This window comes from Ursus arctos, unplaced genomic scaffold (assembly GCF_023065955.2).
Source record: "Ursus arctos isolate Adak ecotype North America unplaced genomic scaffold, UrsArc2.0 scaffold_6, whole genome shotgun sequence".
In the NCBI taxonomy this organism is placed as follows: domain Eukaryota; kingdom Metazoa; phylum Chordata; class Mammalia; order Carnivora; family Ursidae; genus Ursus; species Ursus arctos.
This window is the reverse complement of record NW_026623078.1, coordinates 25,787,149-25,811,971: the sequence shown is the minus strand read 5'-3', so window position 1 is coordinate 25,811,971 and position 24,823 is coordinate 25,787,149. Positions and strand designations below refer to the sequence as shown.

Sequence of the window (24,823 nt, the reverse complement as noted above, 5' to 3'; positions counted from 1 at the left end):
GCTGGGGATATGGGCTCTGCCTTGGTTGGTTTACATTTGAAAAGCGCACTAGCTGGTGAGGCATTACTATCTCAAGGAAACGGGTAACCCTGGGAAGGGCAGTGCCTCCAGGGTCAGTGAGGCCCCAGATGTCAAAACATCAGAAGACAGGCTTGCTACCACCTGCTGGGTCCCCCCACACTCAGCCAGGATCAGCAACATTCCCTCCAACCTTAGAATTAGTACCACCTTAAGTGTAGAAAATCTCCTTACACAGCTCCTTTCTGACATTTTCCACTGTCTGTACATTTAACATAATAATAATGATGATTTTGGATTCACTGTTAACATTTCAAATGGGGTGATTCCCGTGAGCGCTGGCAGGAGTTGCAATCAAGGTTCCACTCTTTGTTTACTCAAACAACTGGCTTTTTTCAACCATTTCCTTAACTAATGTCCATCGAAACGCTAATATAAGATACTTCAGATAACTTTTCACTCTGCCTCTTCCCTCCAGGTGAATCTGGCATCATTTGCGGTCCTTCACCCTGGGCTCAGGAGGCTGATAACTCTGTTCAGTAATTTCATAGACTTTGATGAAATGGTCCTGGGAAAAATGAAACTTAATAACAGTCTTTTCGCTTTTCTCCTCTGGTTGAAGAATAAAGTGACAGTGGGTTAAAGTCACTCCAAAAGATGCTTGGAATGTATCCTAGAGGCTTGAGAAAAGCTGCGGGCAATGCCTCTTACATGTCTTCGTGATTTATAACGTCAGATGGGAAGACACTGTGTAATGGCTTTTCATCTTCTTTCGCTCAGAGTGCACAAGATACATTTCTTTCTGGATTTCATTGTTAAAGTTAAAACTCAAGGCCACTGATACTTATTAACTTACATGGTGATTACTACACTGGTAATAATCATCTAGTATTTCTACTTCTGATTTTTTATTCTATCCCAAAAGCAACAGTCCGGGATATGTTTAGAATTATACACTCCATCCACTGTTTAGATCTGAATTCAAAATAGTGGGCCAAAGACCTTCTTTACTGTTTACTTTTTAAGAATACTTTCAGTCTGTGGACAATAATGTGTGTCATTTAAATACAAAAATCTGCATCGTTTAGATAGCCATATTGGTATTTTCAACATTCAGAGGCTGCATGATACACACAGACCATCGATCTGCCACACATGTGCTGGAACTCCTGTACCCATTTTCCTACCAGACGTGGTCTCTACCAAGGTTAACATCACATGGAAGACTTATAGTTAAGTAATGTATCTCTAAGGGTGAAAGCCAAATAAAAGAAGTCCAAGACATGTGTATTTACACACGCTTATTGTGAAAAGCATTCTACCTAATAGCTACATAGAAAAAAAAACCACTAAGCATTTTCCTTCTTAATAAAGAAGTAATCTCGATTGATCCCTTGCCTGCAAGCTAAAAAACAAAAAACTCACTTTGCACAACCTCTTTATTTTTTTAAAGATTTTATTTATTTATTTACTTATTTATTTATTTATTCACGTATTTATTTATTTAGAACGTGTACGAGCACGAGCAGGGGGAGAAGCAGAGAGAGAGGGACAAGCAGACTACACGCTAAGCCTAAGCCCGACCTGAGACTGGATCCCCCCACCCTGAGATCATGACCTGAGCCAAAACCAAGAGTCCCACACTTAACTGACTGCACCACCCTGGCACCCTTCTTTTCTACCGATTTTACAAAAAAAAATAATTTATAGTTGCATTGTTTTCCTCATCTGCTCCATATATAACCTGCTATAACCTGGTTTTTAAACCAAGTATCTCTTTCAAAAATAACTACTACCATGTTCCTGTTCTAGGTTTAAAAGATCAGGAAGTTCATGCAAGTGGAAATACACCGATAATCACGTCAATGCAAGCTAGAGCATGTAATGAACATTGGCACGTGAATACTCTAGCACTATTCCTGCGGCCATCTGTTGTTATGCCTGCCCAGGAGCCATTCCTGCTTCCGGTACTATCACTCTGATTTTCTTTTGGGAATCCTCTGACAACTCCTACGCTTCTTAATCAAGAGACCGACTGATGTAATCCTTGCCAATGACAGTACAGCAGCAGCTTGGTTTTGGTGATTAGTTTAAGGCAAGTCACATGACTCTGACTAGACCAATCAGAAGCAAGAAAGAGTTTTGCTGCAACTTTTGGTAAGTTCTCTTCCACTGGTATTGGAAAACTGTGAAATAAAAGCTTAGTGATGTTGGTGGCCAATTTGCTGTTATTAAAGCAGAGCTGGTCTGAGAAAGGGGCTAAAACAAAGGAGCAAAGTAGAGAAATAATGAGAAATTTCTGATGACATTATTTTAATCCTGGTCCTGCCCCACAGATCAACCTCTAGCGTTTATCATCTTTGCTTCAGCCTTTTTATGTTTTGTTTTGGGGTTAAAACCAGTCAGACTTTGGTTTCTTTCTTTTTTTTTTAATTTTTAAATTTCTTTTTTATTTAATAATAATCTTTTATGGTTAATGTTTTTAGGTCTCATTTAGGAATTCCTTCTTTGGTTTCTATCACTTGACCTACACTGAAGGAACTGGATTAATACAGGTATCTTCTAATGTTGGTAATGGTGCCAGGCGCTAGGCACTCTTGGGGTCATTGTTAATTGCTATGATTAAAATACATATATACTTTTAGATCTTACAAAAAAGCTTGTAAGATGTTCGCAACTAAAGACAAAGCAAAGGCAAAAAAAAAAAATAATAACAGTAATTCAAGGGCCAAATGCTCTTTTCATTTCTCATCATACTTATGATCTTTGAATCATCTGACAATCCCCTCTTTGAACTCTATTTTCTTGACGTCAATGACCACCCAATTTCTTGAATGTCCTCCCAAGTACTTCAAATATTTTTTTTTGGATTTAATTCACATCTTTTCTTTTGCATAATTTTAGTGTTCCAGAATTTTATCCTCAGCTCTCCAAAGGTCAGTTGTCCAAGCTAAAAACTTGGGCAACATCCTTAATTCTTTCTTTTCATTTACTTCCCCGCATCCTATGGATGAACAAATCTTGCTAATTTATCCCTTAAATATTTCTTAAAATTCTCCCTTTTCTCTATTATCGCTGATACTATTTTGTTAAGAATTCCATCACTTCTCCTTTAGACCAGAATTCTCAAACCCAAGTGTGCAAAAAGAACCACCTGCAAAGTCTATTAATAATGAAATCCCTGAGGCACCTGGGTGGCTCAGCTGGTTAGGCAGCTTCCTTTGACTCAGGTCATGATCCCAGGGTCCTGATATCAAGCCCCACATTGGGCTCCCTGCTCAGTGGGGAGTCTGCGCCTCCCTCTGCTTCCCCTGCTTGTGCTCTCTCACTTTTGTGATCTCTCTCTCTCTCAAAAAAAAAAAAAAAAAAAAAAAAAAAATCCCTGAGCACAATCCTTCCAGAGATTCTGATGAATGTGGCCTGAGAATCCCACTCTGAGAAACACTATTTTTATCACGGTAACAGCCTTCTAACTGAACTGCTCTATATGTTAACTTTTCTGATCATCTCATTTATTTACCTGCTTGAGAACTTCCAAAGATTCACCACAACCCACAAGATAAACTACAAACTCCTTAACATGGAAGACCATGCTTTCCAACTGCAGCTAACTCCTCCAATCTCATCCCTCTCTTCCGCAAATAAGCCATCTGTCTGAAGAAAACATCTCTGCAGAGTCTTTCCTCTCACTCTTATCTTAGTTCAACCTCATACAAACACTTAATATTCTATTATCTAGTGAACATTAGAGTGCTTCCAGGTGCCAAGCTCAGTGTTAAATTCTTTTTTTTTTAAAGATTTTATTTTATTTTTTAATTTATTTGAAGAGATAGAGACAGCCTTCGAGAGAGGGAACACAAGCAGGGGGAGTGGGAGAGGAAGAAGCAGGCTCCTAGCGGAGGAGCCTGATGTGGGGCTCGATCCCAGAACGCTGGGATCACGCCCTGAGCTAAAGGCAGACGCTTAACGACTGCGCCACCCAGGCGCCCCTCAGTGTTAAATTCTTAACCTCCCTTATTTAATTCATGCCACTGCCCTGTGAAGTGAGTGGCATTATCATTACAGTTTTACAGCTCTGAGAGTCTGAGGGTCAAAGAAGTAACTTGCCCATGGTTGCAGAGCTATTAAGGGCTGGAGTGGTCCTCTAAATTAGAGTGCTAGATTGTGTATCTGGCCACAGGTTTGCCACGCATCTAAAATACGAGCTCCTCAAGGGCCCCTGAAGGATGGACAGGGTACTCAATCCCAATACCAAGCCTTCCACATAGTGGGTGCTCAATTTGAGCAGTTGACTCTCTGAATGAATGAATGCCGGCAGAGAAGAATAATAAAGAAGGGAATCATCATGTTTATTAGCCTCTATCTCAAAATGTGATTTCATTTTCCTTACTAATAATGCTACGTTTTTTGTTTGTTTGTGTGTTTGGTTTTGAGAGAGAGAGAGAAAGAAAGTGCGCTAGGGTGGGGGGGGGGGAGCAGAGGGAGAGGGGGAGAGAGAATCTTAAGCTGACTCCATGCCCAGTGTGGAGCATGATGTGGGCTTGATCTCTTGACCCTGATACCATGACCTGAGCTGAAATCGACACAACCAACTGAGCCACCCAGGCACCCCCCAATAAAGCTACCTTTAAACTACCATTTGAAAGTCATCTAAAGCTCATTCTATAATTTTAATAGAAATTTCTGACATCATTGTAGATTCACATGCAATTCTGAGAAATAATTGAGAGAAATCTCACATTTATCCAGTCTCCTTTAAAAGTAACAGCTTGAAAAAAATAGTGCAGTTTTACAACTGGGATATCAACATTAATACTGTCAAGTGGGGGAAGGCTCCATCATCACAAAGATCACTCTTGTTGCCTATGAATAGAACACCCACTTCCTTCATTCCTTCTCTCTAATCTGTTCTCCATTTCTGTAATTATGCCATTTCAAGAATGCTATGTAAATGGAATCAGACAGTATGAAACCTTTTGCAACTGGCTATTTGCAGAGTTCTTTACATGTTCCAAGACACTAATTTGTCAGATATGTAGTTTGCAACTATTTTCTCCCAGTCTGTAACTTGTCTTTTCATTGCCTTTGCAGAGGCCTTAAAATAGAAAAAAGTTTTAAATTTCCATAAGGTCTCACTTATCAACTTTTCCTTTTATGGATCATGCTTTTTGTGTCAAGACCAAGAATTCTATCTAGCCCCAGATCCTGAGAAATTTCTTTTATATTTTTTTCTAAAATCTTTGTAATTTTATGTTTTACATTTGAGCCCATGATCTTTTTTGAGTTAATTTTTGTATGAGGCATAATGTTGAGTTCAAGAATCATTTTTATGCCTATGCTGTCCAATTGTCCTAGCACCACGAGATGAAAAGTCTATCCTTCCTCCATTGAACTGTTTTTGCAACTTTGTCAAAAATGTGAATCTATGATTATCTCAAAATAAAGATTAATAAAAAAAAAAACTTTGTTTGTAGGTGATAAAAATGTTGTGGAATTAGCCAGAGGTGACCACCACACAATACTATGAATGTGCTAAATGTCAGTGAATTGTGTACTTCACAATGGTTGATTGGAGGTTAAGTGAATTTCACTTCAATTTTAAAAAGTGGGGGGAAAAAAAGCTTATCCTAGCTAACCTTCCAACTAACATACAATTCAAATAAGTTTTTCAAAGGGCATATAAAAGCCTCTTTTCATATCATCATCGAACCTATTTTCTCTGTGTTTGGTTACAGTTTCCAGATCCCTCATTGCTAAAGTTAGGTAACATCCTAATGTCTAACCTCCAAGGCAAACATTTTCCACAGCAAGTCAACATGTGGGCAATTAGAGCAGCAGCAGTTTTTAGTGGACCTAATATTTCCTGGCAATCAATCCCACATGTCCTTACTCATTCTTTGACCATCTTTTATACCCTCACTTGTCTTCCTCCTTCTGAACTAATGTGCGCTAAACAGAACACTCTATTATATCATGTGGTGACCACTGCCTTTTTTCTCTGAGCACACAGCCCTGGAATAATATATTTTATCACTTTTCTGGCAAAGAGTTCACAGGTCTCTCCTAAATAAAAGCAACATAGTAAGTCAAGGGCAGAGAGTCTAAGAACTCTATGACTTGCTAAATTTCTAGACAGTCTGATGCTGAAACTTCCTCCCATGTATCCTCTTTAATTAATAGTGAAGGGGCCCACACTTATATCTGGAAAATTCCTGATCCCAAGGAATCTTGGAGATGACTTGGATGTTCATATTATCAAGACCTAACTTCAAACACTCAGTGAGATATTTGTATTACTGCATTCGGATCATGTTCAAATGGTCAATCAATGTCAGTCTGGGAAACCCTAAACTTAGCATATTTTAAAAAACTTTTTGTGAAAATTCATCTTTTACTTTCAAGTCATCTAATTCAAGACACCCTGAACATAGCCATTGGAAATTTACAAATTTAGTTCAGGAAACATGGCAAACTGGAGCCAAGGATTGATGTAATAAAGTGTCCTCTACGCCAACATCTGATCATATTATAGGGCAGAATAGAAAGGAGAAGAGACATTTGCATTTCTGAATGAAATAAGCTCTTCTTGAGAAGGGCCACATGCACTCCAATGTTCATAGCAGCAATGTCCACAATAGCTAAATCATGGAAGGAGCCGAGATGCCCTTCAACAGATGACTGGATTAAGAAGATGTGGTCCATATATACAATGGAATATTACTCAGCCATCAGAAAGAATGATTACACAACATTTGCAGCAACATGGACAGGACTGGAGGAGATTGTGCTAAGTGAAATAAGTCAAGCAGAGAAAGCCAATTATCATATGGTTTCACTCATTTATGGAATATAAGAAATAGGAAGATCGGTAGGAGAAGGAAGGGAAGAATGAAGGGGGGGGTAAACAGAAGGGGGAATGAACCATGAGAGACTGTGGATTCTGGGAAACAAACTAAGGGCTTCAGAGGGGGCTTGGGATAGGCCGGTGATCGGTATTAAGGAGGGCACATATTGCATGGTGCACTGGGTGTTATATGCAAGTAATGAATCATGGAACATTGCATCAAGAACTGGGGATGTACTGTATGGTGACTAATATAACAAAATAAATATTACTTAAAAAAAAAAAAAAGAAATAAGCTCTTCTTTACCTCCTGATATCCTGAACATAGACGGTGAGAGAATAGAACATTGCAACCTGCTTTTAATCCCAATCCAATGTTATCATTTATTTATGTCAATATTTGTCATTTCTTCCTTTAAGGTTTGATAGTACTCCCATCAGGTAAAGGTTGTATTTTCTCCTATTAATGTATTTAGCTCTTTTCCCCCTTCATGTTATCATGACATTTCTAGAATAGTTTTCCCATATTGTGCTTTACTGAATATTTGTATCCCAAGGAAATGCCAACAGATCTTTTTAAAAAATATTTATTTATGGGGGGGGAGAAAGCATTGGGGAGGGAGAGGGACAAGCAGACTCCATGCCATGACCCCAAGATCATGACCTGAGCCAAATCAAGAGTCAGAATCTCAACCAACTGAGCCACCCATGTGCCACCACGTCTTTTATAAAATATGTCCTACCCTCTAGAAAATTTGGAAAACATAGCATAGCACCCCTTCTCTACCAAAGTCATGATTTTCATAAGTATATTAAAAGGTGAGAGAAATCCTATGATAAAAACACCCGTTTAATTCCATGTTTCCTAAGCATATTTTGACCACAAAGTACTTCGTGTATGTTTCAATAGCATCTCTAGATACCGGTGTCTGGAACGCTGTCCTAAAACAAATCGCCTGTGCTTGCTCGTTCCGTTTTCTTCTTATTAATGTATTAAGTTCTGCAATCTCAGGGAATACGAACAATCTCCAAAAAATAAAATCTAGTTATTGATTTTTGTTTCTTTCAATGATTATTTCTTTTGACTTTTCTGAGGTCGCCTCCACAATCAACAACATACACGTTTTTCAGACTCCTCACTGGGATTTGGTGAGTCTTTTTTTTTTTTTTTTAAGTAGGCTCCACCCCCAACGTGGGGTTCTAACTCTAACTCACAACCCTGAGATCAACGGTTTCATGCTCCACTGACTGAGCCAGCCAGGTGCCCTATAATGCTCTATCATTGTTATAAATAGATATACCAAGTTCTTTAACTGCAGAGTTTGGGAATTATGTGCAATTATAACGCCGTCAGCAACTAGGACTAGGGCTTATACATAATATGTACTGAATAAATCTCAAAAGATTGGCTGGTTAATTCTAGAAACAGTCCAAGTGGTGTATCTCCCATGAAGCTTTCCTATGCTGTGGCCCATATTAAACTTCTTTTCCTGTTCCCTTCCTAGTAGTTACTGTCTCTATAACTTACCTTGGCTCATGTTTGTAGATTTGTTTCATATGTGTATGAAGTTTCTCCTATCGAGGCTTGTGAGCTCTTAAAGGAGGAAAATGTGTGTTTCATGGATTTTTGTCTCTCAAACAGGTGAGAACATAATAGAAATTGGTTGAATAAATTTAAATGGAAAGTAGCTGGAATGGTCTTACTATATTTTGCTTTATTATTATTGACATTAATGATACAATGCTACTATTCTAGTCTTTCATGCAGACAAAATTAAATGATATGTAATACATAATACACTTCGATCATTTTAACCATTCACAAAATACTGAATGATTGAAACTATGTTACATGTATCTTTTACAAAGGAAAACTTGACTCCTATAATCACACACTCAGGTGAAGTTTATCATTACCTTTTGGATGTTATACAATGTTAAATATGAATATATTCAAAAGAATTACTATTTATAGAACAGATTTGATATTTTACTATTTAAAATAGTAAAATGATAGTAGAATACTATTTAAAAATAATGAAATGTAAATTATATTCAAATACATAAAGTAACTAACTCTCAACCAAATACTTATAAAAATATTTTTTAAGCAAAAGCTATGATCTACTCATTTACTTGGCAGTTACAAAAATATATATTCATCTGAAACTCTAGTAAATTTGCTTGAGGCATTAGATATTCAGATTTAAATGTGTTTTCTAAAGCATTTTACCAACTTAGTATTTTTGATTTCATACAGTATATATACCTACAAGGTATTAGAATAGGTTTTCATTACATATCATGTCATTTCAAGTAAAAGACACAAGCGACCATTAACACAAAAGAGATTCTGGGAAGGCTTTCGAACCGAACACACCCAATGCATCAACAAGGCCCACTGGCTGTGCCTTGGACAAAGGAAATCCTCAAACATATTTGTGGAGTGCATACATGAATGGATGACATTTTTTCTGTTACTTGCTTGCAAAATTATCCAAAGCTTTCTCTTTCTAGTGGAAATGTCATTTGAAAATTCAATAACTTTATTCTTCATCAGCTACTTTCTCTGGATGGCAAATTTAGGTAAATTGGCTCCAGACTGAGTAGGACACTACTGTCTGTGATCAGAAGATGGCCTACCAGGTATGCTCACTGTGTATTTAGACAGATCTGATATCTATAGAGCAAACATTTCATATATTGAACAACCCCACATTTCATCTCTTCATCCAAAACAAGACATGAGAATCTAAGCAATTTCTATAATGTATGACCACAAAAACAAAAAGTAGCAAATATATGTATATAGAAACACATAGAGAGATATAGGCATCTCCATGTCTATCTATCTTAGTAGACTTCCGATGTCTCTTCTCAGCGAGAAAAGCAAGCTATCCTGAGTGAAGTAGGCCACATGTCTCTGGAACAACAGCTAGAGAATGCACAGGCCCTACTCTTACAATCTTTCATGTGTGCACAATGTGGTGATATGAATGCTGAGATCACTGTTAAAAGCAAAAGGCTTGAAGTAGTAAAAAAATGTTAAAACCAAGGACTGTGATAACAATTACAGAATTACAGCAGCTAGGAAGCCTGCGGCCACTATACATAGAAGGATTAGTCTGAACCCATTCTTGGCCCAGGCTCCTCTCATAACTTCCCCCACCTCTTCTGCCTCATGTAGGGTGAAGCTGTCTGAGGCTCATCATTAAACTTCCAACACCTGATAGCATACAGAAAATTCTTCTTAATCGAACTTCAGATCATTCTAAACCATTTCAAAAGATTCTGCCTTTATGTTTAAGCAGAACAACTGACAATTCATTCAGCAAATGGGCAATTATGTTTATTTATGTGTATGTGTATGTGTGTGTGTGTGTGTGTGTGTACACATTAATAAAATAACTACCCCCAGCTTTGGGAAAGTAATTTAGTATATTAATTCACCTAAAAATAAGGCTTTAAGAATTAAACATAGTTTCTAAAAATTCAGAAGCAATTTAATCACATACAAAACATTAGTTTCCATATTAGTAAATACCACTAGTGAAGAAAATCTAAAAATAACCCTGAAAGTAAAATGTAAAGTAAAATGACTTAAAGTAAGGTTATTTATTTTAAACTTCAATGTTTTTTAAAAACTACAAGTGAATAAAAATATGCCCTTGTCATCTGTCCTAAGTCATGTTACATAGGAAGAGATCTATATGAACTAATCAAGGAATACTTCAGTACTTTAAATACAAATGCATTATTTTCAAATACATAGAGTGGCTAACTCTCCACTAAATGCTTCCACATCCCTAAATATTTTTTTTTTCCTAAAAATTGCATGTGCACAGAAGGTTGAAAATAGTTTTTCTTTCTTTTTTTTAAGATTTTATTTTTTAAGTAATCTCTACACCCAACATGGGGTTTGAACTCACAATCCCAAGATCAAGAGTCACATACTTTACCAGCTGAGCCAGCCAGGTGCCCCCAAAATAGTTTCTTTTCTTAAATTAGTCAATATGCCCCTTGGGATTTTTTTTTTAACCTATTCATTGTCTTGGCTTTTATAGTTAGTGCCAAGGATAATTTCATTTCATACTGAACCTAGTTAACTAAAACAAAATTTAAATCAATAGAGTCAGAGCCAGTATCATTACAATATCACATATATTATAATATCATAAGAAATTAATTTAATGTTTAAAATTAATTTAATGTTTAAATTAAACATTGTTGCTGCAAGAAAAGTGACCATTGAATGCACAGGGAATCTTAGTCACTGAAAGAATGTGATTTAAAGAGACAGAGAATAGAGTGAGACTTCTAAGATTAGGATATTGGTTCATAAAATAAAGCTCACCTTCTAAATTCAACTTTATATATCCAATATAAGTAAAACTCATATAGAAATTCTTTGTTTCTTTGTTTTTTTTTTCTTTCTTGTTAAACAGTAATGGAAATAGATATAGAATTCTAGTCTCTCCAAATTGCTCATTCTGTTAATACTATATTAAGCTTTGTAATATTCAATATTAGATAACTTTATAAGATATGATGGAATATTTAAGATGTATTGACAATGGATTACTGGTTAGCAATTCTTTTTGGGTTAGATCCCATGTTAAGAACCAAAATTTCTATGCATGACCTTCCCTTTTAGGGGAAGAGAGGCAAATGTCCAAATGCAGAATGTGGAAGAACTGCTGGTAGACTTTAGCAATGTTTAAAGGAGTTATAGAGGAGTATGTGAACATTTAGGTAAACCCATTCTAAAGACTCAAGGCCGGTTAAATGTTCAATGTCGCATGGAGGTACATTATGGTATTCAAAAATTGTTTTTATTCATTCATTCATTGGACATTTTTTTATTGTTACTACTGTTCTGGAATCACAGTCAAATTTTATAGGATATACTTTTTCTGAATTTCAAAACATATCTAAACTGTTATCTTCAATGATGAGGAATCTATTTTCTTCAGATTGCAATAGCACTGCATTGCCTCAAAGTGTGTTATCTAGAATGGTAAAATGTCTAAGAAATCCTATGATTTTCACATAGTAAAGACATTTTACACGTTTCCATTCACTTTTTTCCTCAATATCAAGTGCATAATTTAATGGCAACACATGTGACATAACTCCAGCTGTACTGACAAATAATTGGGAATATTACAACAGCTCTCCTATTAATAAGGAGAAGCAGCATAGTGTATTAAGAAGGCAGACTTCCTGGGTTTAAATCCGGCTTCTACCACTTCTCAGTCCTGTGACTGACTTGGGAGAATCACTGGGTTCCTCTTTGCTTCAGTTCCTCAACTGTGAAATGGCGGTGATGAAGAGAGTACCACCGCAAATCATTGTGAGGATTCGTGAAGCAATAACAACAAAATAGGGGTAAGGCGCTTGGAAGTATTTCTTGGCACATAGTAATTACTTACATGTTAGCTACAATTTTTATTTTAATAAAAAAATGACAGTGACTGATGATAATATAAATCATCAGTAACTTTTGAGCATTTAATAGGTACCAAGCACTCTGATAGATGGCACATTTACCCCTTCAAATATTAACCACATCCTACTATATAGAGATTAGATCCTTAAAAATATGCTAATTTATACATACCATAATAGCAGATACTTTCCCCCATGAAACATAGCAAAGTTTGACTGAAGTGTTTAAGTGACCCCTTCATTCTTCTAATGAGAATTAAGGCTTCCAGGATGGTGATTAGAAAACAGTAATGCCATTATGAAAAATACTTGCTAGTGGATCAGTTTTGCTCCCTCATTAGCCGGCACTGAATGTCATCAGTTGTTCAGTACAGGAAAATCACAAAATACTAATGTCATTGACCTTCAGGATCAGTTGTTAATAATATCAAGAATTTTTAAATCCCTAGAAGTTAAGATATACTTAAGATTTGTGTTAAGGTTATATCTTCATTAAATTCAAAGTGTTCAACTTTTCCTTTGAAAATTTTGGAGTTTGTTTCTTTACTTCTCATTATATATATGGACTTAATGCAAAAATCTTCAGGGCTTCTGTGCCAAAGAACAATTTTTATCAGCTTGACCAGTATATGAATACCTCATACATATGTAACACAGGATTTTTGTTATTCAACACACAACTGCTAGTGGTGAAGGTTTTTAATGATCATTTGAAAAATCATTATCAAATTTCATAAATTAAAAATTTAATAACGGTCTGTATATACTTTAGTTATGAAAAGCATTTCGCATACTAAATTAGTCTAAATCCATATAATTATCACAATCACAGTAAGGGCATTTTAATTGCTTTGAAAACTATAGACTCAAAAATCAATTTGACTGTATTCATTATGCTAAAAAACAATGTTATTTTATCAACATAGAGATGATAAACATTACCCATACTTTAGAATGAAAATAGAATACACCTTGCGCTTCCATACATTATCAAGGTCTCTAACAGGCCTTGTAAATTCAACAAATAAAGCTTTATTTTCATATGTTATACACACACCTTGATAGAGAAATTCTCAGCACGGTATATTCTATTACGAATCTCAGATCTCATATGAAAGCCTTCATAAAAGTAAGAATTTTAGGTATCTTTCTAAGTTCAAGGTTGAACTTTTAAATGGGCTTGAGTTTCCTCCTTTACTCTCCTCTCCCCTCATACACCTCTCTGGTCTCCACCACTCCCCACCCCTGGCCACCTGTGGCACAGTGCACACGGCCCAGAGAAGCCATGCCATTCTGAGACCAGTGACAGCACCAGGCTGCTGGAACTGTCCACGATAGGATACCTAGAAGAGGCTGGAAGAAAGTCTTGGTAGAAGCCTGCATCGGCTCTCTTCTCTTTGACTGAGAAATAAATCCTTAGGAGAAAGAGTAGAGCACATGCTCTTTGCCCCTCACACATGAACTACTTTCTCTGATGCAGGTGAGAGACTCAATCCCTATGACAGCACCCAGCCTCCACTGTCTGTAACATTTCTGTGTGAGGATTGGGAAAGCGTGTCCGTGTTTCCTCAGTGAAAGACCTCTTCAAGTGGAAATATCCATGATCTCATTTAGAGAAGATGAAAACAAACACAATGAAATAATCTTAATAAATGGGAGAGGAGCCACAACAGTTCATTTTTTATCTCTGATTTTTTAAAAATAAATTCCAGGGATGAATTTTACCCTAAAAATAAACAGTGAGTGTCAATACACACACAGCTGAGTTGGTGACGCTTCGACTTGTCCGGATGACCTCTGATCCGTGGCCGGCACAAATACCCAAGTATGAGCTGAACACTGGTTAGTTACTCCATGGTGAAGGATTTAGAGGAAAAAAATTCATTTCTTTATCTTGAATGGAGAATGTGTAGCCAGCATGTCCTCTGTCTGGTGAGCAGAAGCTTCTGCTAGCCTGGTTCCTTGGAGATTCTCTTCATTCTTCTCCCACGGGGGGAGGTGGCTCGCATAGCTTGTAGAGCCTAGAAAAGGCACAGAAGAGTGTGACACGGGCTGGCATATTGCCGTTACCTGAGATGTTTTCACCGGTAGGAAAAGGATATTGACAGTAATTCCTGGGCTCAGAAGTCATGATCATATTGCCTATTTTACTAAAAATCACATATGAATTAGCAAACTCCAAAACTTTGGTTCTATTATTCAGGAAACACCAATGTCTCTTTGCAGCTCTAGATAACTAGCGATGGAGCAGTGTGTGGCCTTTTCCTCACCAGCTGCTTCTGCTCTGGGCTGCCAAGCCCGACTGCTCACCTTGCTGGCAGCAAAATCGATTCTCTGAATTCTAGGAGATGATATTATTATGATAATTAACATCTTGTCTATCGTTATTAGTTTGTAGCAAAACAGCACCTGCTCAGAAGGGTCTGCTGATTTTCTGACCTGTTCTCGAAAGTCGCTTCATTTTGAACCATCTTTTCGGTGCAGTTATGAATAGGGCTGCTGTGGAGGAGTCCCGAGGCCTGACTCTCCCAGGCACGATTATCTGGTGTTTCCTGAGGAATATCTGCCTGGCTCTGCCCATCCGTCCTCTCACCTGTCAGCAGAATCAGGTGGAGATTCAAGTGGGTCAAGGCATCTACTTGAACTGGCGGAGATGCCTGGAAGTGCCCTCTCTTGGGCACATCCCAGATCCAGGTGTCGGAGGTCATTCAGCATGAAGGCAAGAGGCCGGGGTCTGGACTAGGATTGTATAAGTTCCAGAGCTCCACATTCTCCTGAATGGTTATATCCCAGCTCCAGAATGAAATTAAGGGCAACATAATAGCTGCAAGACAGCCAGTGACCAGACAGGGCAAAGCCATTATTGAAGGCACAGGCGGAGCAAAGATCACTGACTAAGCCAGCCAGGTGTTGGACTACAGACACGCCCAGTCCTATAGTTCGTGGCCATGCTGGCCCTACTTCAGAGCTTCGTCTGTGATCTAAACATATTAAGTACAGGTGTCAGCTTTGCTCCTTTTAAAAAGTACTCCAAACTCAGGGGTTGCTGCGGTGATTCTCTTTTACAGATTAAGTTTTATGGACAAAGTTTACATGACTTGTTGACAAACTCAGCAAATTATGTTTCCTCTCCCTTCCACATTTAATCCCATGCTAATTCTAACTCAAAGGGGGAAAAGGCTGAAGTAGTGCGACTATTGAGTTAGAAACCTAGTTTACAAAATAAACTCTCCTAGTCTGGAAACACACAGAAAAAAGTTACTGCCTTGGGAGATTTGCAAAATGTATTTCAAGGCTGAAAGGTGCTTAATGCTCTACATGTCATCTCCATGGAAGAAAATGAATACTGAAATAAGGACATCTCACATCAGAAGAGCCTATTTCATCCTTCCTGGAGAAAAGAATACATTAAATTGAGCCGATAGAGTACAAAGCTGCTTTTGCAGTTGAAAAAACATGGTGTTGCTTCAAAATGCATTCCCAGTGCTGGAATAATAGAATGAACGGAAAATTCTTTTCCTCTTTAATTTCTATCCTTTCATTTCCCTGACAGCGCTGCCTAATGAATGGAAAGGCAGTGGCCTTACTCAGGTAGAACAGAAACAGTAAGCTGGGTAGCGAGCGTCCTACCCCGTGAGATCTGGGCTGCGCCATGACATTCCATTACCTTGCACTGCACGTTTCCACATAATGGAGCTAATGCCACTGGGTAGACGAGTCTTTGAAATGTCTGCCTTGCAAATTGGCAAAAAGGCTACTCCCTATGATCACCTAATGTAATAATAGCTCTGGGTACTGCAGAGCTGGGCAGATTCAGCTTCGGTGAGGCTTCTTGGAAGTGACTCAGGGTTATTTGAGTTCAGACACATTTATAATGGAAATTGTGCGGCTTGGGGAATTTAGAACAGGCAGATGAAGTTGGGAAGCAAAATGTAATAGTTAAAGAGTTGGACTTTTACCCTGAGCTGAGGCATTTGTTTTTCTGGCAGAGGAACTGTGAGGTAATGGGATGTCTTGTTTTGCCCAACATTTTAGGAGCCTTGTCATATTCTCATTCCACTCATGTACACCAGTGCCCCTGCATGGAAAGGTTTGTTCCTGGCTCCACTTTCTTCTTTGCCTGTTTGGGCGCTGGCGGCCATCTTGGAGCTGGTATTTCCAGTCCAATCCCAATCTGCCGGAAGTAGAACTTTCAAACTTCAATCTACAGATCATGCCCTTCATCTTTCTACATGGCATAAATAAAAGCTGTGCTAAGGGAGATCACAAAGCAAATGCCTCTTTTGAAGGTTAAAGCATCAGTAATAATCTGTCCCAAGGCAATTCTCCCTGTCTTACAGATGAGAAAACTGTCTCAGAAAAAAGAAATAACCTGGCTAAATAAGGTCACAAACAGGAGCTGGGACTAAAAACTGTGTTTTTCACTTGTAACCACTATAGTATGCTGCTTCACAATTATTATTTTTTTTAAAGATTTAATTTATTTATTTGACAGAGGGAGAGACAGCGAGAGAGGGAGCACAAGCAGGGGGAGTGGGCGAGGGAGAAGCAGACTCCCCCCTGAGTGGGAAGCCCGATGTGGGACCCGATCGCAGGACCCTGGGGTCACAACCTGAGCCTAAGGCAGACGCTTAACGACTGAGCCACCCAGATGCCTGCTGCTTCACAAGTAAACAAATAAAGAAAATCAAGCTATCATAGCACAGTTGTTTCCAGGTTTTGTGACATAATAGAAAACAAGACCAGCGTGCCATTACAACTAAAATGTAATATTTGGTTCTTGATGAAGATTAAGTTTATTCCTCTGAAGATGCAACACATGAAAGTGAGGGGGAAGAACATGGCTTACACTGTCCATAAACACATCTCCACATGGGTGACCCACTGATCCTCAGTCCCAGTATCAGTGACACGAGCTCTTTTCTCTACACATGCTAATTTTTCTCAGTGACTAGAACCATTTTGCCCCTTGTCATCCAAGCCAAAGATCTGGTGATCATCCTAGAATCTTCCTTTTCCCTAACCTCCTTCATCCAATTAGTGCCCAAAGACTATTAATTCTGTCTCCTACATATCTCTTGAACCATTGTCTCCTCTTCATCCTCAATACCATGACAATCTCCGCTCAAGCTCCTGCATTCAGTCTCAGCTGAATGCTGAGAAGATCAAATGGATCTTCTTAATGGTGCCAGAGATAAATTTGAAATTTTAAATCTTCCAGACAGGAAATTTTAAATCTTCCAGACAGAAGGAAGACTGCATTTTAATGCCTCCCTAGTGTCTTCAAGTGAAATCAGAATTCTTCAGTATCTCATACACGGCTCTTCCTGATCCAGCCCCTACCTATGCCTCTAGCCTCACCTTGCACCATTCTTAAATCACATTCAACCACCAGTCATAGAGATCTGTTGTAGTTCCCGGAGTGAGATATGCCTTCCAGGTGTTTGGTGCGATTGCATCATCTGTGGAAGACATCTGTTCCATGCTGACTGGACCAGGAACACTCTGCAACTTCCCCTCTCTGTCCTTAGGGTGAGTTTTGTGCCCCTTTTCTCTGTTCTCGTGGTAATCTGTGCCTATGTCTGCCACAGTACTTACACTTTGGATACTGTTCTCATTTTATTCAATTGTCTCTCTACTGCATCCCAGTGACTAGTGGAAGGGACTAAGTCTTTATTTCTAGCTTTTAACACAGTGCCTGACATCTACAAACATATAGCAGAAATTGAACAGACTGTTTGCTGAGTGAATTTTAAGTAGTGAAAGACAGTGAATGGACAAAGGAAAACTATGGGAGAAATTGGTAAGGGATTTGAACCAAACATTATCTCAGGCAGAGATAGCAAACTCTATCTCCTCCATGAAGATATTTCCAGAAACCTTACCCTAGACTTGTCTGTGGGTGGCCTGTCTTTGAGAGTCAGATTTGTTCTTCAATTTGCTGTCTTTGCGGCAGGAATCCTGGTTCCCAGCTGGGCAGGATGCCCGACCCTCTGGGCCCTCAGCACTCTCTCCACATCCCCTCATAGAGTGTTTCTCACACTCTGCCTTTCCTTCTGGTTATGTTTTGTCATCTCATCTCTTTCGCTGAAAGCTCCTTGAGGGCTGGGACTGTTTCTATCTCGTGTTTATGTTCTCCACGAGGCATGGGAGGGCGCTTTGCATTTCTTAAGTCCTCAATAAATATTTGTAGAATGAGTGAAAGAATCAGTAGAATTAAATTTCAAAATTACTCTCGATTTCTCCCTTGGGATTATGACTCTCTTGGAAAAAATGTCAACTTTACTGCTGGTACATTTTATTGTGTTTCAGTTCAAGTGTTTTAAAACACAACCCAATAAAGAAAAAAGTGAGTCCATTGGGTTCTTTTCTTGTATTCAGCTTGCATACTGGTTCATTGATCAGGATGCTGAAGTCTTATCTTAACTCCACTGTTTATTAGTGTTTATAAGCTCTAGCTAAGAAGAACTTGCTAAGCCATTATCTTGTTTTCTTATTGGGATTTTAACACTTCACTGGGTCTGTTATCCAAATATGCCATGTCTGCTCAAGGTGTTAGAGAATGCCTGTGTGAAATGATTCTTCAGCAACAGAAAGTCTTTCTAATTTAATCAACTATGAAAGATAACATTAACAAGACAAGGATTAAATAGAGTCAGGAGTCAACACTAAAAATAAACACAATTAGAACACGAGTGCTCCATCCATTTTCGGGGGAAAACATGTTTTCCCTTTTGAAAGTACTTCCACTGCCCACATACTTTCTTAGAATGAAATATAACTTCATAAATGCTGTAGTCATCATTCTCCCTCTGCTAACTGCTTTGTAAATAGAAACAAAGACTGTCTTGTCTGTGACAGTGCTTGGAGGAGGCTACTTTTTGTTAAAATGCCAATGTATAAAAACAATCAAATGTAAAAGAAATCATTTAATATTGCTCCACTCCAAGATAGATGGCTGCCTACCCTACTGTCACCAGTGAAATGAAATTAACATTTTTCTGATGGCTGTTCCCATGTTCATTTATTCTAAAGGTGGATTAGAGTCCTTTCTTTTGATGATATGTGAACTGTGAATACCTGGTATGATCACGAAGAAAAGCTCATTCATTCATTTATTCATTCATACATTCTTGAAATCAGATATTCAATGTCTACTATATAGCACTACGATGAGCAAGGAATAAAACGCAAAAAACATATTCGCTGCTTCCAAAGAATTCATATTCAGGTTGGGCAAGGAGTCATGGAACAATATTTTATAACACAATATGATAAGGGCTATAATAGACCAATACCAAATGATAAGGGAGCGCAAAGAGGAAGAAAACTCAGCCGAGACATCGAAGAGAAAAAGCCAGTTAAGTTGGGTTTTGTGGGTAAGTAGGAGTTTTTCACACAGACACAGATGGGAAAAGCAATCATGTCCGAGGTAACGGCATGTGCAGGCATAGAAACAGAAATGAAAACGGCATTGTGTTGGTTCAGTGCAGTTGGAATACAAATTTTAGTAGCACCTGTGTGGACGTGAGTCTTTGAATTCATGATGGCACTTGCAAAACAGAATAATGTCAAGACTTCTACCTGTTACCGCTAAGTTTGCTTCCCTAAAATTCCATTGAACTCAGAGACCATCTATCCCTAGTCACATTTAGCCACAGAGTGTTTACAAGTTCAGTTTGCATTAGCTGTGAGTGACACTGTGTGGGAAATGGTGGCCAACCCTTTGCAAAAGAGCAGACCTGGGGAGTCACTTACCTTGGAGCAGACTGTGGGGTTCGGTCTCTGATTCCCAAATTCTTTGCTGTGTTCTGAACTCTTGCTCCCTGAAAGAAGCAGGGAAAATCATTTTTAGCTCTACGTTGTATTAGTAATTATTTAATATACCATTAACATTTGAGCATAGAGGATTTATTCCCACCATGCATTTAACATCAAGAGAGACTCGATGAAGCAGAAGAGCGAAATCATCATCTGAGCATTTTCATAACTAATGTTTTTGAGCATCAAAAGATGCTGATATATCATTCCAAAGGATTGATATTTATCTCAGTAGCCATCTGAATCATTCAAAATAAATTTAAATCACAGCTCCCTGTTCGCTATCTCAGCTACGTCTTTATTCCTAGAAGCAAGCAATACTTTAGATGTTGAAAATAAGAAATCAGCAGGCTACAAATACCTGCTATGTCCCCACTTTCGTGGAACAGAAATCACAGTTCTATCACTCTCATGCACCTGTTTTGTCCTCAGCTGAATAATTAGCTATTTTAAACTTCATAGTACTTATCAAGAAAATATTTTCTTAAAGAGTTCTAAAGCAATTCTGGACAAGGCACAGGCATGTGGACCTCTGAAATGTAAGCATTCTGCCTCGAAGCTTAGAGACCAAAGACAATGTACCTTAGCCATGAAAAAGTCTTCGCAACCTGTCAAGTTCATGAATGAAGCTATAATCATTGCTCAGTTCCTAATGGGAATTAGTTACTACATAGAACTAGACACCAGGGTTTGGGGCTGAGAATAGATGAAAGAGAATGGTTTAAAAAAACTCTGAAACTCTCTCTCATGCTACCAAATTTCTGAGCTGTGGGAAGGGGAGAAAGAAAAGGAGAAAAGGAGGAAAGGAAAACAAAACCCATTTTCTCAATATGGACCAAATAAAGGAAAACAAATAGGGAAAAGGGGTGGGGGTGGCAGAAAGATAAATGGGAAGAAATTTAGGAATCACAATTAAACAGTTAAAAAATAACTCTTTATTTTGTAGTATTTTTTGACTTAGAGAAAAGTTACAAAAGCGGAACAGAGAGTTCACATACCCAGCTCCGTAAACTCCCTCTAATGCTTACCCTTATGGTATGATGACCACAACCCGGGAATCAACGCTAGTACCATGCGGCAAGTCTTATTCAAATATCACCGTTTCCCACACTTGTGTCCCCTTTCTATGCCAGGATCCAGTCCAGGATCCCCTACTGCATTTCGTTTTCTTGTCTCCTTGGTCCTTTGATACACAGCAGTTCCTCAGATTCTCTTTGTCTTTCATGACCTTAATATTTTTGATGAGTACTGGTCATTATTTTGCAAAATGTTTCTCAGTTTGGGTTTGTCAGATCTTTCCTCATGATTAGATACAAAAGTGATTTTGTACCTTCTCAGTGTATGAGATCACTGACATTGACCATCACATGATGTCTCTAGGTCTTATCATCTGTGCCATTAACTTTGATCACTTGGTTCAAGTGGTGTCTGCCAGATTTTTCCACTGTAAAGTTTCTACTTTTCTTTTCATAGTTAATAATTATGTTGGGGAAGATACTATGAGACTATGCACATATATTGTTTCTCTTCAACCTTTGCTCACTGACTTTAACCTCCATTGGTGTATCTTGCCTATAACAATGATACTGTAGCATTTAGGAAGGAATGCTTCCATAAATAAGAGTCATCCCTTCTCCCCAAATCCATTATCTATTTATTCATATATTTATTTAAATCAGTATGAATTTATGAGTATTTATTTTATTCTGAGTTAATATTCAATTTTCTATTATTAATAATTTTTTTGTTCAAATTGTTCTAGATTGGCGGCTAGGAACTCCTTCAGGTGGCTTCTCATGTCCTACTGAAAGAATCACAATCATTTTTGAATACTTGTTTATTTTTTGGTACCTCAAGATGTTCAAGGCTCATCTTCCCCATCTCAGCTGGAAATTAACCACTTCTCCAAGGATCCTTGGTTCTTTTTAATGGAGAATTATGTTTAGAACCTGACATCTGGACGCTGGGTATGCTCATTGCTAGTATTGGCATGTAACTGCTTCTAGGTCTTCTCAGTAGACAGAACTAGTTGACTAATGCAAACATCGACAGTTATTTCTACATCTATGTATATCTCTGTGTGTGTGTGTCCATCAGTACAAACTGCTATCTCTGATTCACTCCCTTGCCACAGGGTTCATTCTGGATTACAGTCTTCTTCTTTTCCCTCTTTGTAACTTCTTTTTCTGACAGTAAGAAATTTTATTCTTATTATTTGCAATATATTTACTTATCTATTCAAGCCTAGTATACACATAAACTAGTTTTAGAACTTCTGAATCATATCCCTGTGAGAAATAGATTTACTAAACTATAGTATTTATGTATAATTCTTTTTGTCTTTAGTCTCATAATATTCCATTAAATAATCTGAAGAAAGACTTCTGCTTTCTTGAAAGGTTGAAAATAAAACTGATGCGTATCATGCTAAACACAACTTTTGGCATATTCCACAGTGAATTCACCTATATAATTCTTCATATACTCAACATGCCAGACACTTGCACTTTTAAAAAAAAGATTTACTTATTTATTTGATAGAAAAAAAGAGAGAGGGAGAGAGAGTGTGTATGCACGGAGGGACAGAGGCAGAGGGAGAAAGAAATTTAAGCAGACACCACATTGAGCGCAGAGTCTAATGCAGGGCTCGATCTCATGACCTTGAGATCATGACCTGAGCTGAAACCAAGAGTAGGATGCTTAACTGACTGCACCACCCAGGTGCCCCAATACTTGCACTTTTATACCCTTGCTCATGTTGCTCCCTCTACCTAAATACCCTCTCTCTCCTCTTTCCTGCCTGTCCACCTCACATTCATCCCCCCAGGCTCAAATCAAATACCATCTTGGGCAATAATTAATTGGTCCTTCACTGTATCAGGTACTGTTTTAAGTACATTGAGTGTGTTGCTTTATATAGTCCTCACACCACTATGAGGCAAGTGCTATTATTATCTTTGTTTTAATAATGAGGAAACTAAGTAACAGGCAGACTTAGAATCTTGTCCCAAGTGATACAGACAGTCAACACTGGAGCTGGGATTCAAACCGACATTGTTTGGCTCAAGAATCTATGCTCTTAAGCACTACCATATTCTCACTCGTGGCACGAAACCTTTTCCTGGTTATCCTAGTCAAAACTAATTCATTGTCCACATGTCATTCAGTGTTTACTCTCTGCTAGGTACTATTCTGGAAACCTGTGCCCTCAAAACAAAATATACTCAGTGTCCCAGACATCGAGGGGCTCACAGTCTAGTCACTCATTTATTCCCTGTCTTCTGTCCTAAAACACTGAGTTGTATGCCACTTGTCTGTTGGTGTCTGCATCATAACGATTTTCCCCTTGTGGCCACCATGAGATGGGGCAAGAACCACATCTTCCTTAGTCTTTGTTATCGGTGTCCAGTATAATGCCCTGATATTGTTCGTAAGGAGACAGAATTCTTTGAAATTCCAGTTTTATTAAAAAGGTCAAAACCTTTTTGAGATCGGCTTCCACCAGATAATACTTGGAATGTATAATTTGTAGGATAGAAAACTTTGTTTCTAATGTCAGTGAGAGCTTCTCCCTCAAGCTTTTTATTAATGAGATCAGTTGGTTTTGTAAAAGTGTTGCCTAGGATTATTATAATCATTATCAAAAAATTAGAAGGGGCATAGGACCCTTCCTTCGGTCTTTCATCTTTCCTTCCCACTCAACTAGGGCGTCCAACCACAAGTCTATGAGAAGTACATATACAAAATCTGTACATGAAAATAATACTGCAGTTACAAGAACAAATCATGCTGAAGAGCTGCTTCTTCCTCAAAAGGAAACTAAAGATCTTAGAGAATCTTATTCATTAACCTGGCAAATATACCAACCATTCAGTCTCCGGAGAGTTGTATCTAAATGGTTGAAAGGCAGAGAGAACAGAAAAGTTAGATCTTTGATTCCCACCTGTGTTCTAAGTACTCCGATCAGAGGCAGGGAAGACTTGGCTTGCAGAGTGGATCCCACCCACTAATCCCGTCTCCTGTACCAGCTGAACCCTTGAGACAGGATGCACAGCAGAGGGAATATTGCCAAAATCACTCTGTGCACCAGGTTAGCCCGGGTTCTCCAGAGAGGGGGCCCCAGGCTCTCTGATCTTTCACGGAGGAGTCAGAGATCAGTTCTTTGTCTCCAAGCCTCTTGGAGCAGAGAAACAAGTAACAAAGGAGGGAAGCTACCTATTTTAAATGTATTATTTTAAAAATATGGAAGGGAGAAGAAGAAGTGATAAATACAGAAAAGCAGTGCAGTTAAGAAATCGACCAGGAGGGGCGCCTGGGTGGCACAGCGGTTAAGCGTCTGCCTTCGGCTCAGGGTGTGATCCCGGCGTTATGGGATCGAGCCCCACATCAGGCTCCTCCGCTATGAGCCTGCTTCTTCCTCTCCCACTCCCCCTGCTTGTGTTCCCTCTCTCGCTGGCTGTCTCTCTGTCAAATAAATAAAATCTTAAAAAAAAATAAAAGAAATCGACAAGGATTTTATAAGAAACTTCATAACTTTTCAGTTGCCTTAAGTTATATTCTATAAATATATAATAATACATACTAATAATATATGTAAATATCACATGTACATTGTGTACATTAACACCAGTTAAACAAGTCATTAAGGCTTACATAATATGATTTTTACTTTCCATCTCTATTTTATCTATC

General features: G+C 38.3%; 1 protein-coding gene across 3 annotated transcripts in view; it reads right to left on the bottom strand.

The window, feature by feature from the left end:
* Positions 1 to 12,994: 12,994 nt before the first annotated feature.
* Positions 12,995 to 24,823, bottom strand: part of PREX2 (phosphatidylinositol-3,4,5-trisphosphate dependent Rac exchange factor 2) — a 270,321-nt gene continuing 258,492 nt past the window's right edge. For all 3 annotated transcript variants that reach the window (XM_026495929.4, XM_044382804.3, XM_044382805.3), the window contains 2 exons: positions 20,069 to 20,136; positions 12,995 to 14,331 (listed from right to left, as the gene is read on the bottom strand). In XM_026495929.4, coding sequence (XP_026351714.1) covers positions 14,286 to 14,331; positions 20,069 to 20,136 — 114 coding nt within the window. In that variant the 3' untranslated portion in view covers positions 12,995 to 14,285. The remainder of the gene's footprint in view (positions 14,332 to 20,068; positions 20,137 to 24,823) is intronic.